This window comes from Salminus brasiliensis, chromosome 18, assembly GCF_030463535.1.
Source record: "Salminus brasiliensis chromosome 18, fSalBra1.hap2, whole genome shotgun sequence".
In the NCBI taxonomy this organism is placed as follows: domain Eukaryota; kingdom Metazoa; phylum Chordata; class Actinopteri; order Characiformes; family Bryconidae; genus Salminus; species Salminus brasiliensis.
In genome coordinates this window covers 29494710-29513676 of record NC_132895.1, presented here as the reverse complement: position 1 = coordinate 29513676, position 18967 = coordinate 29494710, and the positions used below count along the sequence as shown (strand labels likewise).

The window sequence follows — 18967 nt, the reverse complement described above, 5'->3', positions numbered from 1 at the left end:
TACCTTGTACTTATAGCCTGGCCACTTTATTAGAAACACCTACATTGTATGTGTAGCTTGGCCACTTTATTAGAAACACTCACCTTGTGATTATAGCCTGGCCACTTTATTAGAAACACCTACCTGGTACTTATTGCCTGGCCACTTTATTAGAAACACCCACCTTGTGCTTATAGCCTGGCCACTTTATTAGAAACACCTACCTTGTGCTTATAGCCTGGCCACTTTATTAGAAACACCTACATTGTGATTATAGCCTGGCCACTTTATTAGAAACACCCACCTGGTGCTTATAGCCTGGCCACTTTATTAGAAACACCCACCTTGTACTTATAGCCTGGCCACTTTATTAGAAACACCCACCTTGTGCTTATAGCCTGGCCACTTTATTAGAAACACCCACCTTGTGCTTATAGCCTGGCCACTTTATTAGAAACACCCACCTTGTACTTATAGCCTGGACACTTTATTAGAAACACCCACCTTGTGATTATAGCCTGGCCACTTTATTAGAAACACCTACCTGGTACTTATTGCCTGGCCACTTTATTAGAAACACCCACCTTGTACTTATAGCCTGGCCACTTTATTAGAAACACCTACCTTGTGCTTATAGCCTGGCCACTTTATTAGAAACACCTACATTGTGATTATAGCCTGGCCACTTTATTAGAAACACCCACCTTGTGCTTATAGCCTGGCCACTTTATTAGAAACACCTACCTTGTGCTTATAGCCTGGCCACTTTATTAGAAACACCCACCTTGTGCTTATAGCCTGGACACTTTATTAGAAACACCCACCTTGTGCTTATAGCCTGGCCACTTTATTAGAAACACCCACCTTGTGATTATAGCCTGGCCACTTTATTAGAAACACCTACCTGGTACTTATTGCCTGGCCACTTTATTAGAAACACCCACCTTGTGCTTATAGCCTGGACACTTTATTAGAAACACCCACCTTGTGCTTATAGCCTGGCCACTTTATTAGAAACACCTACCTTGTGCTTATAGCCTGGACACTTTATTAGAAACACCTACCTTGTGCTTATAGCCTGGCCACTTTATTAGAAACACCTACATTGTGATTATAGCCTGGCCACTTTATTAGAAACACCCACCTGGTGCTTATAGCCTGGCCACTTTATTAGAAACACCCACCTTGTACTTATAGCCTGGCCACTTTATTAGAAACACCCACCTTGTGCTTATAGCCTGGCCACTTTATTAGAAACACCCACCTTGTGCTTATAGCCTGGCCACTTTATTAGAAACACCCACCTTGTGCTTATAGCCTGGCCACTTTATTAGAAACACCCACCTTGTACTTATAGCCTGGACACTTTATTAGAAACACCCACCTTGTGATTATAGCCTGGCCACTTTATTAGAAACACCTACCTGGTACTTATTGCCTGGCCACTTTATTAGAAACACCCACCTTGTACTTATAGCCTGGCCACTTTATTAGAAACACCTACCTTGTGCTTATAGCCTGGCCACTTTATTAGAAACACCTACATTGTGATTATAGCCTGGCCACTTTATTAGAAACACCCACCTTGTGCTTATAGCCTGGCCACTTTATTAGAAACACCTACCTTGTGATTATAGCCTGGCCACTTTATTAGAAACACCTACCTGGTACTTATTGCCTGGCCACTTTATTAGAAACACCCACCTTGTACTTATAGCCTGGCCACTTTATTAGAAACACCCACCTTGTGCTTATAGCCTGGACACTTTATTAGAAACACCCACCTTGTGCTTATAGCCTGGCCACTTTATTAGAAACACCTACCTTGTGCTTATAGCCTGGACACTTTATTAGAAACACCTACCTGGTACTTATAGCCTGGCCACTTTATTAGAAACACCCACCTTGTACTTATAGCCTGGCCACTTTATTAGAAACACCCACCTTGTGCTTATAGCCTGGCCACTTTATTAGAAACACCCACCTTGTACTTATAGCCTGGCCACTTTATTAGAAACACCCACCTTGTGCTTATAGCCTGGCCACTTTATTAGAAACACCTACATTGTGATTATAGCCTGGCCACTTTATTAGAAACACCCACCTGGTGCTTATAGCCTGGCCACTTTATTAGAAACACCCACCTTGTACTTATAGCCTGGCCACTTTATTAGAAACACCCACCTTGTGCTTATAGCCTGGCCACTTTATTAGAAACACCCACCTTGTGCTTATAGCCTGGCCACTTTATTAGAAACACCTACCTTGTGCTTATAGCCTGGACACTTTATTAGAAACACCCACCTTGTGCTTATAGCCTGGCCACTTTATTAGAAACACCTACATTGTGATTATAGCCTGGCCACTTTATTAGAAACACCCACCTGGTGCTTATAGCCTGGCCACTTTATTAGAAACACCTACCTGGTACTTATTGCCTGGCCACTTTATTAGAAACACCCACCTTGTACTTATAGCCTGGCCACTTTATTAGAAACACCTACCTTGTGCTTATAGCCTGGCCACTTTATTAGAAACACCTACATTGTGATTATAGCCTGGCCACTTTATTAGAAACACCCACCTTGTGCTTATAGCCTGGCCACTTTATTAGAAACACCTACCTTGTGCTTATAGCCTGGCCACTTTATTAGAAACACCCACCTTGTGCTTATAGCCTGGACACTTTATTAGAAACACCCACCTTGTGCTTATAGCCTGGCCACTTTATTAGAAACACCCACCTTGTGATTATAGCCTGGCCACTTTATTAGAAACACCTACCTGGTACTTATTGCCTGGCCACTTTATTAGAAACACCCACCTTGTGCTTATAGCCTGGACACTTTATTAGAAACACCCACCTTGTGCTTATAGCCTGGCCACTTTATTAGAAACACCTACCTTGTGCTTATAGCCTGGACACTTTATTAGAAACACCTACCTTGTGCTTATAGCCTGGCCACTTTATTAGAAACACCTACATTGTGATTATAGCCTGGCCACTTTATTAGAAACACCCATCTTGTATGTGTAGCCTGGCCACTTTATTAGAAACACCCACCTTGTGATTATAGCCTGGCCACTTTATTAGAAACACCTACCTTGTGCTTATAGCCTGGCCACTTTATTAGAAACACCTACCTTGTGCTTATAGCCTGGCCACTTTATTAGAAACACCCACCTTGTGTTTTTAGCCTGGCCACTTTATTAGAAACACCTACCTTGTGATTATAGCCTGGCCACTTTATTAGAAACACCTACCTTGTGCTTATAGCCTGGCCACTTTATTAGAAACACCTACCTTGTATGTGTAGCCTGGCCACTTTATTAGAAACACCTACCTTGTGCTTATAGCCTGGCCACTTTATTAGAAACACCTACCTTGTGCTTATAGCCTGGCCACTTTATTAGAAACACCTACCTTGTGCTTATAGCCTGGCCACTTTATTAGAAACACCTACATTGTGCTTATAGCCTGGCCACTTTATTAGAAACACCTACATTGTGCTTATAGCCTGGCCACTTTATTAGAAACACCCACATTGTACTTATTGCCTGGCCACTTTATTAGAAACACCTACATTGTGCTTATAGCCTGGCCACTTTATTAGAAACACCTACATTGTGCTTATAGCCTGGCCACTTTATTAGAAACACCCACATTGTACTTATAGCCTGGCCACTTTATTAGAAACACCTACCTGGTACTTATTGCCTGGCCACTTTATTAGAAACACCCACCTTGTGATTATAGCCTGGCCACTTTATTAGAAACACCTACCTGGTACTTATAGCCTGGCCACTTTATTAGAAACACCCACCTTGTGATTATAGCCTGGCCACTTTATTAGAAACACCTACATTGTGCTTATAGCCTGGCCACTTTATTAGAAACACCCACATTGTACTTATAGCCTGGCCACTTTATTAGAAACACCTACATTGTGCTTATAGCTTGGCCACTTTATTAGAAACACCCACATTGTACTTATAGCCTGGCCATTTTATTAGAAACACCTACCTGGTACTTATTGCCTGGCCACTTTATTAGAAACACCCACCTTGTGCTTATAGCCTGGCCACTTTATTAGAAACACCTACCTTGTGCTTATAGCCTGGCCACTTTATTAGAAACACTCACCTTGTGCTTATAGCCTGGCCACTTTATTAGAAACACCCACCTTGTGCTTATAGCCTGGCCACTTTATTAGAAACACCTACCTGGTACTTATTGCCTGGCCACTTTATTAGAAACACCTACCTGGTACTTATTGCCTGGCCACTTTATTAGAAACACCCACCTTGTGCTTATAGCCTGGCCACTTTATTAGAAACACCCACCTTGTGCTTATAGCCTGGCCACTTTATTAGAAACACCCACCTTGTGCTTATAGCCTGGCCACTTTATTAGAAACACCTACCTTGTGCTTATAGCCTGGCCACTTTATTAGAAACACCCACCTGCTGACTGCAGTGCTGGTCAGTCTCCGCTCCGCTGGATGGCGGTAGAAAGCCGCAGCAGCAGTTCTGGGCTTTTCTACGCCGCTCTTCTCCTCTGCTCTGTGTCGAAACGAGCTTAAAGCCGCTTTTACTGATTAAAACAAAAGGCTTTTGGTGAGTAAAACTTTATATTTTGTTTATGGAAGGTTTGAAAATGATTTATATTAATGTATGTGTTTGTAAATCTCACTTTAAACACAGTAGGGGCGGTTTGTTTACGAGCTGTTAGCTTCTGAGGCTAACTCTCCGTTCAACCTTAAATAGTGCAGCAGTTACAGTCTGGCGCCTGAGGCGCCAGACTGTAACTGCTGCACTATTTAAGGTGGAACGGACAATTATGAAAGGTAGCCTACGAACACGAAGCTAATGATGATTTCAGTCCGAATAAAACACTTAATTCTCAACTCTAGTGGGATGAAATTGCTCCTTTACGGCCAATTTACCAGACGTGTCCATATTTAAGGATGGACGTGACACGACTTTTGACCTACGAACTTCTGGTGAAAGCCCATCAAATCAAACCCACACTAAATGTCCAAATACTTTTGGACACCCCTTCTAATGAATGCATTCAGCTACTTTAAGCTGCCACCGTTGCCCCCATTGACACAGATGTACTTCTATGTATGGGATGAGGGTGGGAGTGGGTGGTCTCCCACCATTCTGACCTGCAATCAGATCCTCACAGCAATGCTCCTCCAAAATCGAGTGGAAAGCCTTCTTCCCTGGACAGTAGGGACGGTACCCTTGGTTTCAAAGGAAACAACGAAGGATCGGGTGTCCCAATACTTTTGTCCAAATACTGTACCTTGTGGCCACTTTCTTAGAGTCAGACCCACCTTGTTCTTCGTTATTTGATAGCATTCAACCCCACACTAGCATCAGGAGGCTTGGATGATTGGTTCTGGTGCTCCAGCTGGTGAACATGGTCTTGGTCCTCTCAGCTGAGATCTTTATTAGATGTTTATTAAGCCATTGTTTGTTTGTTTTTAACCTCCAGTGCTCTCCACCCAGAAGGCCGAATTCCAGCCATGGTCTGCATCCCCTGCATCGTCATCCCCGTCCTCCTGTGGGTTTATAAGCGATTCCTGGAACCCATCATCTACCCCTTCATCTCGCCGTTCATCAGCCGCTTCTGGACCAAAAAAGCGGTGCAGGAGACGGGAGCGGGAACAGACAAGGGAACGTCCGGCGGCGACTGCAAGGTAGAGCACGAGAAAGCCACGAAAGGGCCGATCTGCCACAACACTCACAACCACTTTATTAGAAGGTGTAGTATGGTGGGAGGTATAGGCTGTTGGTGTAGCGATACCACAATCGTGAGTGATCCTGCTAAGTGAGCTTGGAGAGGAGTGGGTCTGGGACGCCAGACTTCACTTTTAAGCCTTCCAGGGTTGTGGTGGGCTTAATTAAGAGAGGTTCTGACCTGACGACCCCTGTGAAGAGCTTGCGATGTTAGTGGGCGATTGGCGTGTGAGCGAAGGGGAAGTTATGGGTAACCTTAACTGGTAAAGTAGGTGGATCTGATGGAGCTTGAGATGTAGTGGGCGAGTAGAGTATGGGGGTCATGGTTCTCCAAGAGCTGCTTGTAGGATTAGTAGAAAGGCCAGAAAGCCCGCCTGTGGCTTCACAAGATCTTCAGAGACCTTCAGGGCACAGACTCAGGAGTGGTGGCAGCGGTGGTGGTGGTGGTGCACTGTTCTACTGTGCAGCGGTACCTGTAGAAATATGACCATCATGGAAGAGCAATTTGAAAAGCCACAGTAGTAGTAGTGCTCAGACATATGGAGGTCTGGACCCACCACCTGCTGCTCTTGGCCGTTTAGGTCGGTTCAGTTAGCCCAGCCAATCAGACTGGGGCTTCTTTATTAACACTGACCTCTCTGCTCCTGGTTTTCAGACGGAATGTAACGGGAACGCCAACGGCTCCGTGGCTAACGGGCTGGCGCCGACGGCAACGACGGCAGCAGCAGCAGCCTCAGACAAGAAAAAGGACTGACCCCGCGCTCGCCTGTATGAAGATGTATGGTTTATGTGTCTTACTGTAGATATTTTAAACACAGAGTGATGTTTTAGCCACATATTTAATTCACTTTCCACTGATGAGCTCCGACCGTGAAGAAGAGGTTCTAATATATCGACTCGGCTCATAGCTTGTTCTTCATTCCCTGATCCCTGGAGATCTTTTACTTCTGTACCTTTCCAGAATAATGCTTGAGCTAGTGTCAGAAATAAAATGAAAATGAACATTTCTGTGTTTTTGTGCTTTTTTTTACATTTATTTATTTATTTTAAATATATATCTCCATGCCGATGTTAAATTCCAGTGTCTGCTATCTAGAACACTCATGCACTTAGAATTTTTACCGAATTGTTCCTCCCCAATTTTTCGATAGCCAGTTACCCAACTCACTCTTTAGTACTGTCCCCATATCACACTGCAATGTGATAGAGCTTAAAGGAGGAAAGGGCCGGCTACCAAGCTCCGAAGCTGGCCGGCAGACGCCCGCCTCCGAAGCAGGCCGGCAGACGCCCACCTCCGAAGCAGGCCGGCAGACGCCCGCCTCCGGAGCTGGCCGGCAGACGCCCGCCTCCGAAGCTGCTGGAGTGATGTGGAGCGAGTGAGCCATCTACCTACCTGGAGAGAGCAAGGCCAATTGTGCTCTCTCTGGATCCGGCTGCTGATGGCAAGTCAGACCAGACCCTGGATTCGAACCAGAGATCTTCAGGTCGTGCTTGAAAAAAGGTTCTATATAGTTCTGAAAAACCGTAGTGGAACCTTTTTTGGTGCTACATCCTCTAAAACCATCTGCAAAAGGTTTTCCACCGATCCAAAGAATCATCCATCAACCAGTCTCAAAAATGTACTAGCTAAGTATTCCAGAACGCAAATAACCAAAAGCTGAGCGTCCTATAATACAGACGGGGCTCTGCTACCTTGTTTTTAAAAAGGTTCTGTATAGAACCATAGAACCATTGCCTAAAGGTTCTTTTCCACCCATTTTGTTCTTTTGCTTATGCTATGGAGCACCTGCAGAACCCTTTAAAAGCACGTACTAGTGTTGGAGAACAGACTTCTCTAACTTCAGAATGTACTAGCTAAGTGTTCTCAGAACACATGCGTGAACAGAGCGTTCCTAAATGCAAATACTGAATGGCTGGCAGCTAAGTAAGTGCTCTAGAACACAAGTGGGCAAAACAGGTTTTCGAGAACCTAAATGTGCACTAACCCAAAAGCCGAGCCTTCATCGACTTCAGCTGTACTGAGTTATCTAGAAGATAAGTGTGCTTTAGGTAGATGTTCTACAACACAGGGTTGCCTGAACTAAGTGTTCTTGTTGGGGAAATGCATGGTAGGTAAGTTTTGTATATGGTTTAGAACGTACAGGTGTACTAGATAAGTGTCCTAGAACACAAGAAAGCACAAAGGCAGCTACCTAGGATTAAAATACCTGTTTAAAAAAAAGTGTTCTAGAAAGCAAATACCCAGTAGGTAGGCTGTTTAGAACATACGTCTGAACTAGCTAAATGTTCTAGACACAAGAACCCATAAATTAAGTGCCCTAGGATGCAATCACCCAATAGCTGAGCATTCTGTAAGTGTGCACTAGCTAGGCAAGATTGGATTGACTGTATGTTCTAGATGGCAAAAACCCGATAGGTAAGTGTGCTAAGCGTTCTACAACATAAGTGCGCTCTAGCTAAGTGTTCTAGAACACAAGAACACATGTACCCAGTAGTTGAGCATGCTAAAACGCAAGTGTGCACTAGATAAACAACACAAATTTGCACAAACTAAGCGTTCTAAAAGGCAAATGCCCAGTACGTGTTCTAGATCATACAGGTTGTATGTACTTGTGTTCTAGGCTACTGACCTGCACGCTAGCTCAAAAGCTAGGCATTCTATAACTAACTGTTCTAGAAGGCAAATTCTCAGTAGGCCACCAGAACGTAAGTGTGGACTAGCTAAGTGTCCTAGAACACAAGAACGCACAAAGGAAGTGACCTAGGATGCAAATATTCGATAAATAGCTAGAAAGTCTGTAACACGACTGCAGCTGTTCTGAGCTAGCTAGCCTTCCAAGTCAGGAACCCGTGTTTACCATCATTCCGATAGCACGTGAAGTGTTCTAGAATACGTGGGTCATTCCGACTTGTGTTCTAGAATACTTCGCTTTTAGGACGATGTACTTCTAAACCCACCATCTGTAGTGTTCTAGAATATTTAGCTTTTTAGCTAGTCTGTTTTGCAGCACGTCTTTTAAGATGTTAGCTGAAAGGCTAAGTGTTCTAGATCACAGTAAACTAGTGTTCTAAGTGTTCTAGAAGGCAAAGACACGGTAGGTATGTGTTCTAGAACATGATGTTCTAGAATATTTAGCTTTTTAGCTAGTCTGTTTTGCAGCACGTCTTTTAAGATGTTAGCTGAAAGGCTAAGTGTTCTAGATCACAGTAAACTAGTGTTCTAAGTGTTCTAGAAGGCAAAGACACGGTAGGTATGTGTTCTAGAACATGATGTTCTAGAATATTTAGCTTTTTAGCTAGTCTGTTTTGCAGCACGTCTTTTAAGATGTTAGCTGAAAGGCTAAGTGTTCTAGATCACAGTAAACTAGTGTTCTAAGTGTTCTAGAAGGCAAAGACATGGTAGGTATGTGTTCTAGAACATGATGTTCTAGAATGCTTAGCCTTTGAGCTGTAAAATTGTAGTCAAATTCTAGTCAGCATTCTCTAACCTTGGTTCTCTGTGCCTGTTTGTATAGTTAATAGTTAGTTCAAATTAATTAATTCATTCATTACAAAAGTTCATATTAATTAATTAATGTCAGAATTAGCACTTTAGCTTACAACTTTTGCATGAAAAACACTTGAACACTTTAATGAATAATAATTATTATTTAATAATATTTTTTGTTGTTAATTAGCTGGATTTATAACACAGTCTTGTATTATTAGTATGATTATTATGATTATGATTATTATTATTGATTACATCTGGAATCAATAAGGACTGTGTATTATCTAGATATTAACATTAACATTACACAAATCCTTTCAGTAAAACTGCAGGATTGGGTTCAGTTCCATTTCAGTTGTTTTTATTTTTGCATAGCTTTAACAGTTCGGGCACAACAACAACAACAACAACAACAACAACAACAACAATGATATTGGTGGTACCACCTCCAGCCACCACCAGGGGGAGCCTCAAGTCAATTTTAGAAAGGAAATGACGCCACGCGTTACGGGGCGGACAGTCCCACCCCCTTTCCGGCTCTGTCCTAAATGCCACACTTTCCCACTGTAGTGCAGATCAACAACAGCACTAGCTAATGTAAGCTGTTCTGTTCCACCTGTGTGTGGTCTAGAGTTCTAGACACGAATTACGTTCAATCTAGGATGCAGGCATTTGAGTTACACGTTCTAGAACATAAGTACGTGCCCACCTCTCATTCTAGAATTATTATAAATACAATCATTGAAATTCAGGCCTTTGCAATTGTGCTGTGTTCTAGATAAGTGTTTTAGAACACAAGTGCATATGAACTGAGTGTTGAGGAATGCAAATAGTGTGTGTGTGAATGAGTATTCTAGAACACACTAATGTTTGAACTGTATGAGTGTTCTAGAACAGTAGTGTGTGAACTGAGTGTTCTAGAACACTAGTGTGTGTGCTGTGTGAGTGTTCTAAAACAGTAGTGTGTGTGAACTGTATGAGTGTTCTAGAACACTAGTGTATGTGAACTGTATGAGTGTTCTAGAACAGTAGTGTTTGAACTGTATGAGTGTTCTAGTACACTAGTGTGTGTGTGAACTGTATGAGTGTTCTAGAACACTAGTGTATGTGAACTGTAAGTGTTCTAGAACAGTAGTGTATGTGAACTGTAAGTGTTCTAGAATAGTAGTGTGTGTGAACTGTAAGTGTTCTAGAACAGTAGTATGTGAACTGTATGAGTGTTCTAGAACAGTAGTGTGTGTGAACTGTATGAGTGTTCTAGAACACTAGAGTGTGTGTTTGAACTGTATGAGTGTTCTAGAACACTAGTGTTTGAACTGTATGAGTGTTCTAGAACACTAGTGTGTGTGAACTGTATGAGTGTTCTAGAACACTAGTGTGTATGTGAACTGTAAGTGTTCTAGAACACTAGTGTGTGTGTGAACTGTATGAGTGTTCTAGAACACTAGTGTGTATGTGAACTGTAAGTGTTCTAGAACAGTAGTGTATGTGAACTGTAAGTGTTCTAGAATAGTAGTGTGTGTGAACTGTAAGTGTTCTAGAACAGTAGTATGTGAACTGTATGAGTGTTCTAGAACACTAGTGTTTGAACTGTATGAGTGTTCTAGAACACTAGTGTGTGTGTGAACTGTATGAGTGTTCTAGAACAGTAGTGTGTGTGTGAACTGTATGAGTGTTCTAGAACACTAGTGTGTGTGTGAACTGTATGAGTGTTCTAGAACAGTAGTGTGTGTGTGAACTGTATGAGTGTTCTAGAACACTAGAGTGTGTGTGTGAACTGTATGAGTGTTCTAGAACAGTAGTGTGTGTGTGAACTGTATGAGTGTTCTAGAACAGTAGTGTGTGTGAACTGTATGAGTGTTCTAGAACACTAGAGTGTGTGTGTGAACTGTATGAGTGTTCTAGAACAGTAGTGTGTGTGAACTGTGTGTTCTAGAACACTAGAGTGTGTGTGTGTGTGAACTGTATGAGTGTTCTAGAACACTAGTGTGTGTGTGTGTGAACTGTATGAGTGTTCTAGAACAGTAGTGTGTGTGTGTGTGTGTGTGAACTGTATGAGTGTTCTAGAACACTAGAGTGTGTGTGTGTGTGAACTGTATGAGTGTTCTAGAACAGTAGTGTGTTTGTGTGTGTGAACTGTATGAGTGTTCTAGAACAGTAGTGTGTGTGAACTGTGTTCTAGAACACTAGAGTGTGTGTGTGTGTGTGAACTGTATGAGTGTTCTAGAACAGTAGTGTGTGTGAACTGTATGAGTGTTCTAGAACAGTAGTGTGTGTGAACTGTGTTCTAGAACACTAGAGTGTGTGTGTGTGTGTGAACTGTATGAGTGTTCTAGAACACTAGAGTGTGTGTGTGTGAACTGTATGAGTGTTCTAGAACAGTAGTGTGTGTGAACTGTATGAGTGTTCTAGAACACTAGAGTGTGTGTGTAACTCCAATTGTGCTCCAATAAATCGTTCTAGAACACAAACGCACAGGGGTTCTGGAACACAAGTTAAGTACACAGGTGGCGAAGTGTCCTCGAAAGTGGAGTGCGCGGATTGGAGCGCGCCCTCGGCTCGGAGCTCAGCGGAAAGACTCAAGATGGCGACGCTGGAGGTTGAGCAGAGAAAACTCGGCCGAAGTTGCTCCGAAAAACAACCCTGAGCGGAGCAGCGCGGCGGCGGGGCTTCCCTCACCGAGACACCGGAGCGTCGGCGAGGACTGATGCCGTGTCGCTTTGCGGACAATCCAGCGGATTCCGAGGTCGTATTCGTGCGCTGTTCGGAGCGAAGCTGCGTCCGGAGCAGGTCCGGGTCTGACGCGCTCTCCGCGGGCATGGTGGCCGAGGTGGCCGGCGCGAGGCGGATCTAACAGCGGGCTCTTATAGCTGCGGGCGTGCGGAGCCGAGGCTGCGGGCGAGGCCATGTACTTCCTGACCGGCTGGCCGCGGAGGCTGCTCTGCCCGCTGCGGAGTGAGGAGCAGCCCTTCCACCTGCAGCCCAGCCAGCACAGACTCTACTTCGCCGTGCTGGCGCACACCCAGCTCAGCGTCTGGTTCAGCAGGGTGAGTCGGGGGTCCTGGAGCGGGGCAGGGGGGCTGTAACGCCGCTGGAATCGCTCGGGCTTCGCGCTCCGGTTCTGCTTGAGGTCCAAACACGCGCTCAGCGGCTCCAGCGCTCGAGCAACTTTTAAAAACAGCCGGTTCGGAGTTAAAGCCCTGGTTTTAGTCCATATTCCGACCAGTCAGAAGCTAAGTGGTTAAATTAGTATAAAATATAGTTCATAATTTGGTCATTTACACACTCTTTAAGCTCATAATTAAATATTTAATCATTGTTTTTATTCTATAAACATCCAGAACTAGCAGGGCTAATGCTAACGCTGTTTCTACACTTTCTACGATAAAAACAAAAAACTCGGTTCTACGGTTCTGAGCTTAATTTGGCAGTATTTGTGCTGTTTCTGCACTAAAACATAGATTCCATAATGTTTAGATAATAATAATAATAATAATTAGTTATTTAGAAAATCGTTATTTTAATCTATAAACATGGTGGCGGTAGTGTCAGTACAGAGGTTGCCCCAAGGCTGCGTCCCAATTGTGAACTACACACTTCTACTATAGCCTATAGTACTGTGTACTACTCTTAACAGGGCTCAACAGAGCTTGACGGGTTAGTTTCGTAGCGTTGCTATGCCAACGTTCTAACTCAGCGCTAGCACTAGTGTTAGCCTGCTAGTCAGCGAGGAGTAGATAAGTGGAGTTAGCGGGCGAGCACCGCGGATATGCCCGAAGAGAATCAGGTAGCGACAACGCCGTCACTTCCCTGCCCCTCCCCTTTTGTTTCGCAATGCATTGTGGGATAAGGGTGTCCATCGAAACCACACTTCAAAACTGACTGGTTCTAGGACCGTGTGCAGTGTTTTATCGCGAATGTACCCAGAATATGTCCCAGGTTAGCATTGTTAGCATTGTCCCAGATTAGCTTAATTAGCGAAATCTGTTAATAACAACGCATTTTACGGTGTTTTGCACATCTTAACTCCATGGAAACGCGTCCACAGATCGACGTTGGGACAGAACAGAGTGTAAGCAGCCTGGAACACAGGTGCACAAGAACAGAGGGTTCTAGAATAGAGCATGCACTAGCTAAGCAGTCTAGAACACAAGTACACATGAACAGTGTTGTAGAGCAAAGGTATGCAGCACCCAAGCGCCCCAAGAGCTAAGCAGCCTGGAACACAGGTGCACGTGAACAGAGGGTTCTAGAATCGAGCATGCACTAACTAAGCAGTCTAGAACACAATCACACACGAACAAAGGGATCTAGAACTTTTTGTTTTTCGTACAGCAGTGCAGATCTAATCGGCGCCTACGCTCAAACAGCCCGCGGGTTACTGTTCTATTTATGAGCTGCCTTCGTAAAGGGGTGGTTTAGGGTTCCCCCGTTTAGCTTCTGCCTGTTTGCAGAGCATCTGTCGGCACCTGGACGGCTGATTGGGGGGTTTGTGGGGGGGGGGTGCTTTTTAAAGTCCCGTACCATTTAAAACGAGGGAGGGAGGGAGGGATACATGCAGGGTGTTGTGCCACAAAATAGTTCCATCAGAAAACTCATTTTACCATCATTGCATATAAAACGAAACACATGGTGGTGGTAGGTTCACTGGTGGGTTTGGAAGGTAAATAAATGAGCTGTATATGAGTTGTAGTCATGGCGACTGGCACCTGGTTCCATTCGCCACCACTGTGATCGGTGGGTCAGTCGGTGGGTTTCTTCTGGCTTGACCGGAACCCGTCTTTACTGAGGGTGAAGCCACTGTGGTGTGCTTCTGAAGACATGAGGCTGCTGCTGGTTCCTCCTCATCGACTTGGTGGTCTGGGCTCTTGGATCTACTACATAGTTTCCCTCCCCTCGGTGTCTCATGATGAAAGGCGGAGCTGACAGATGTTTGTAATTAACAGAAGTGTTCGACTCCGGCCTCATATTTCAGAGTTCTGTTGCAGCGGGGTCTGACATATAAACTGTGTTTATACCGGGTCTACTGCATCCGAGAGCTCACAGTGGACCAGCAGGACGACACTTGAATGGGACCACGGTTTTCTAACAGTACCGTCGGTTCCCCAATTGGACCATTCCAATTCCATCATACTTCACTCAGTCCCAGACGTCCAGAGGTGAGGCTCCCCTGAGAGGAACGTCCAGAGGAGGGGCTCCCCTGAAAAGGAATGTCCAGAGGAGAGGCTCCCCTGAGAGGAACGTCCAGAGGAGGGGCTCCCCTGAAAAGGAACGTCCAGAGGAGGGGCTCCCCTGAGAGGAACGTCCAGAGGAGAGGCTCCCCTGAAAGGAATGTCCAGAGGAGAGGCTCCCCTGAAAAGGAACGTCCAGAGGAGAGGCTCCCCTGAAAAGGAACGTCCAGAGGAGGGGCTCCCCTGAAAAGGAACGTCCAGAGGAGGGGCTCCCCTGAGAGGAACGTCCAGAGGAGGGGCTCCCCTGAGAGGAACGTCCAGAGGAGGGGCTCCCCTGAAAAGGAACGTCCAGAGGAGGGGCTCCCCTGAAAAGGAACGTCCAGAGGAGGGGCTCCCCTGAAAAGGAACGTCCAGAGGAGGGGCTCCCCTGAAAAGGAACGTCCAGAGGAGGGGCTCCCCTGAAAAGGAACGTCCAGAGGAGGGGCTCCCCTGAAAAGGAACGTCCAGAGGAGGGGCTCCCCTGAGAGGAACGTCCAGAGGAGAGGCTCCCCTGAGAGGAACGTCCAGAGGAGGGGCTCCCCTGAAAAGGAACGTCCAGAGGAGAGGCTCCCCTGAGAGGAACGTCCAGAGGAGGGGCTCCCCTGAGAGGAACGTCCAGAGGAGGGGCTCCCCTGAGGGGAACGTCCAGAGCGGAGGGGCTCCCCTGAAAAGGAGCGTCCAGAGGAGGGGCTCCCCTGAGGGGAACGTCCAGAGCGGAGGCTCCTCTCAAAGGGTCGTCCAGGACGGAGGCTCTTCCCGAATGGGCCGTCCAGGGCAGAAGCTCTGCTGAAGTGGATGTCTAGAATGAAGTCCAGAGTGAATCCATACTTAGCTCTGCGTGCTTCTTCCTCTCTGCTTCAGATGTCTGAAGGCAGTCGGTGACGCTCTGCCCCACTTTCACTACCTCTTACTGACCAAATCATGAATTTGCGTTCCTCATTTGGACTGATGTAGTCACAGGAGTTCAGTGAAGGGAAGAGTACAAACCACTCTACAGTGGTTTTGAGCAGAAAAACATCTCAACACGTCCAGCCTTGAGGAGGATGAGCTGCAACAGCAGAGAACCACGTCAGCTTCTACTTCTGTCAGCCAAGACCAGAAAACTGAGGCTGCAGTGGCTCAGCACAGGCTCACCAACACTGCGCGGTTGAAGACTGCAGAGTTTCTGCTGAGGCTCACCGGTGGTAGGGTCAGAATTTAGCACCGACAGCATGGATCAATGGACCCAACCTGCCTTGTGTCTACAGTCCAGGCTGGTGGAGGTGGTGTGATTGGTATTATCTGTCCAAGGCGTACCCGTCAATCATGGCTTGAAGGCCACAGCCTATTTGGGTATTGTTGCTGATCACGTTCATCCCTTCATGACCACGGTTCTAACATCATCTTACAGCTACTGAGCTTCCCCTGAGCGAACGCCTTTGGGATGTGGTAGAATTAAGAACTGTTTTGAGAGGGAACTGAGGCCCGTTCCAGTATGGACACGTCCTGGGGAAGGCCCCATATACCGCCCTAAATGCCATAATTTAATAGTAATTTATTTTAGTTATGTATATTTATGACTTTTAATAAGTTAAAAGCTGCAAGGGGGGGGGGGGGGTTATATAAAAGGATTACAAAAAATAAATAAATAAAATCAGGTGTGCAAAAAGTACAGAAACTACTTGTAATTATTCAGTAACCGCTATGAATTTTGCAGTCTCCACTACTATTCAGCATCTAATTTGAATGATTTACTATGTTCTTTAGTTATTATGTGTCTATTGTGAATATTCAATATTTTCTATGAAAGGTATCCAGTATGAATTATTCAACATCCATTGAATTATTTAGCGTCTACTTGGAATTATCCAGTATGAATCATTCAACCTTCCTTATGGATTATTAGTATTTAGTATTTAATATTTTCTCAGGTATTATTATTGTGTACTGTAACTTATTCAGCATCTACTTTGAATGATTTAGTATCCAGTGTGCATTATTCAGTTTTTGTTATAGATTATCCAACTTGTACTAAAAATGATTTTGTATTTATCATTTTTATGTAGTAATTATTAGTGTCTACGAAGAATTATTCAGTGTCTAATATAAGTTATATAGTATTCAACATCCATTGAATTATTTAGCGTCTACTTGGAATTATCCAGTATGAATCATTCAACCTTCCTTATGGATTATCCAATATGTACTATACATTTAGTTTAGTAATTTGTCTTTATTATTATTTAGTAATTATGAATTATTTACCGGCTACTTTGAATTACCCAGCAGGTTCTATAAAATGATTCAGTGTCTACTGTGAATTATTCAGCATCCACTATGAAACGTGTCCAGTATGAATGAAACAGCATTTACTATGGCTTCTTCAGGTCTTCAGGATTATCCAAGTATTTCATATTTTTAAAAATGATTATTTTCGTAGTAATTATTATTGACTTATTCAGCATCTACTTTAAATTATTTAGTATCCAATATGGATTATTCAGTTTTCGTTATAGAGTATCCAACATGTACTACAAAATGTTTTGTATTTAAGTTATTTGTTTTGTGTTATTCTTTAATAATTATTTGTGTCTGCTATGATTTATTCAGTGTTTACTGTGACTTTTCAGCATCCACTATGAATTATTCACTGGCTACTTTGAATTACCTGATGGGTACTATAAATTATTCAGTGTCTGCTGTGCATTATTCAGCATCCACTATGAAATGTGTCCAGTATGAATGGTACAGCATTTACTATGGATTCTTCAGGTTTTGTTATGGATTATCCAAGTATTTAGTATTTAATATTTTCTCAGTTGTTATTATTATTGTCTACTGTAACTTATTCAGCATCTACTTTGAATGATTTAGTATCCAGTGTGTATTATTCAGTTTTTGTTATAGATTATCCAACATGTACTACAAAATTATTTTGTATTTATCATTTTTATGTAGTAATTGTTAGTGTCTTCTAAGAATTATTCAGTGTCTAATATAAGTTATATAGTATTGACTGAGTTATTTAACATCTGCTGTGAATTATTTGGTGTCCAATGTGATTTTCTTCAGCATCCGCTATGAATTATTCACTGTATCCTTTCAGGCAGGAATAGGAAGTTTACTGTGGTCCCCAATACAGATAAAAATGTAGTAATTTAATACTAATTATTATTATTAAAAATAATATTACTGATTATTTGTACAAAATAATAAATGGCAAACCTCTCTCTCTGTCTGTAGCCCAGTGTTCTGGTGGTGAGCTATATAGAGTCGGCGAAGGCGGCGGCCCAGTTTGGTTTCTACCAGCAGGCCGAATGGAAACCAGACGACTCCATGATCGCAGTGGCGGTGAGTGACGCTCATCTTTGTCTTTCTCTTTTACTTTCACTTGAGTTTGCCTTTTCTCCTCTATACAGGTTTCCCTTTTCTCCTTTTTGCCACTGTACCAGTGCGTAATGAGTGAACTGTCCTGACCCCAGTGCCACTGTTACATTTCTGCTGTTTATCCTGGCCTGAGGGGTGTGTGTGTGTGTGTGTGTGTGTGTGTGTGTTTGTGTGTGTGTTTGGACTTTGGTTGAGTGTGTGCTCATGAGACTGTAGTTTATTGAGCTAAGAGGGTACAGTCCGTCCCCACTAACTCAGCTTTTTCTATTCCAGCCTGCCACACATGCACTTGTACACTCTATCAATCCACTTGAATTTACACCAGTGAGCCAAAACATTATGACCACCTGCCAAACCTGCTGCTGTTCCTCCACTTGGCCCCCAAACTGCCTCCTTCTGGACCTCAAGACCTCTGGAAGTGGTGTCTGGGGTATCTGGCAGAAGTTCCAGCGGGTCCTTTACTCACATTGTGTCCATTGCAGGCGCTTGCAGCAGTGGACAGGGGTTAGCATAGGCACTGTGACTCTCTATACAGCCTCATTTTCAGTAGGGGGCGCTTTTTGTTTGCACTGTGTTTTGTGAGCCGTCCTCACGTAACTATCATTCGCCCTTAGTTGTCCTTCTGTCGGTTCAGCCCAGACAGAAGCCTTAGTCGCCCCTGGTGTGGGGTCTGGTCCTCCTCGGACCCCCGTCAGTAGGAACTCAGTTTTGAAGACCCTAGTCGTTGGGACGATCTGGCCCTCATCAAGGTACCAAAGGGTCTTCACAATGCCATCGTCGCTCACTTGGTCTGTGAGTGGTCATAATGTTTTGACTCAATATTGTTTTCGATCACATGACCTAATACACACCAGGCTTCAGTTGGGTCCCCCCTACATGTAACCATATAATGTGGATGCTAATAACCACAGACGTAATGTCTGGTTTCCTGGCAGCATCCAAGACCACCTGTCTCCTTTTTTGTGTTGCTCGTAGCTCCTCCCACCTTTAAGATACCTCATCAGAAGGTGCTTTCGATCTTCGGGCTAGCAACCCTCGCTCTAGAAACACTGCAGCACTGCTGTCTGTGCTGAGTGCGCTTGTTTACAGCAGATGTTTGGATATGTCCATGGTCCAACAGTAGACCGAAACGTCCCTTTAAAGCAGCAAGTGACGGGTGACCTGTGCTGCGGAC

At 44.2% G+C, this 18967-nt stretch overlaps 2 protein-coding genes across 3 annotated transcripts in view; both read left to right on the top strand.

The window, feature by feature from the left end:
• Window positions 1–4486: 4486 nt before the first annotated feature.
• LOC140539405 (uncharacterized) lies at window positions 4487–6733 on the top strand. Of its 2 annotated transcripts, none has more exons than XM_072662113.1 (3): window positions 4487–4596; window positions 5497–5687; window positions 6383–6733. In XM_072662113.1, exons 2-3 carry the CDS (start codon window positions 5514–5516, stop codon window positions 6479–6481), a joined length of 273 nt encoding a protein of 90 aa, XP_072518214.1. In that variant the 5' UTR covers window positions 4487–4596; window positions 5497–5513; the 3' UTR covers window positions 6482–6733. The 2 variants fall into 2 exon arrangements, with proteins under 2 accessions (XP_072518214.1, XP_072518213.1); XM_072662112.1 differs by having other exon boundaries at window positions 5483–5687.
• A 5082-nt stretch (window positions 6734–11815) lies between these two features.
• ric1 (RIC1 homolog, RAB6A GEF complex partner 1) overlaps window positions 11816–18967 on the top strand; it is a 44002-nt gene continuing 36850 nt past the window's right edge. The window contains exons 1-2 of the mRNA XM_072662405.1: window positions 11816–12264; window positions 17650–17757. Coding sequence (XP_072518506.1) covers window positions 12124–12264; window positions 17650–17757 — 249 coding nt within the window. The 5' untranslated portion in view covers window positions 11816–12123. The remainder of the gene's footprint in view (window positions 12265–17649; window positions 17758–18967) is intronic.

Excerpts from the sequence above, each read along its gene's own strand:
- LOC140539405 (XM_072662113.1), top strand. The coding sequence starts at position 5,514 with ATGGTCTGCATCCCCTGCATCGTCATCCCCGTCCTCCTGTGGGTTTAT. Across the intron at positions 5,688-6,382 it reads CGTCCGGCGGCGACTGCAAG|ACGGAATGTAACGGGAACGC; the intron begins GTAGAGCACGAG and ends CCTGGTTTTCAG.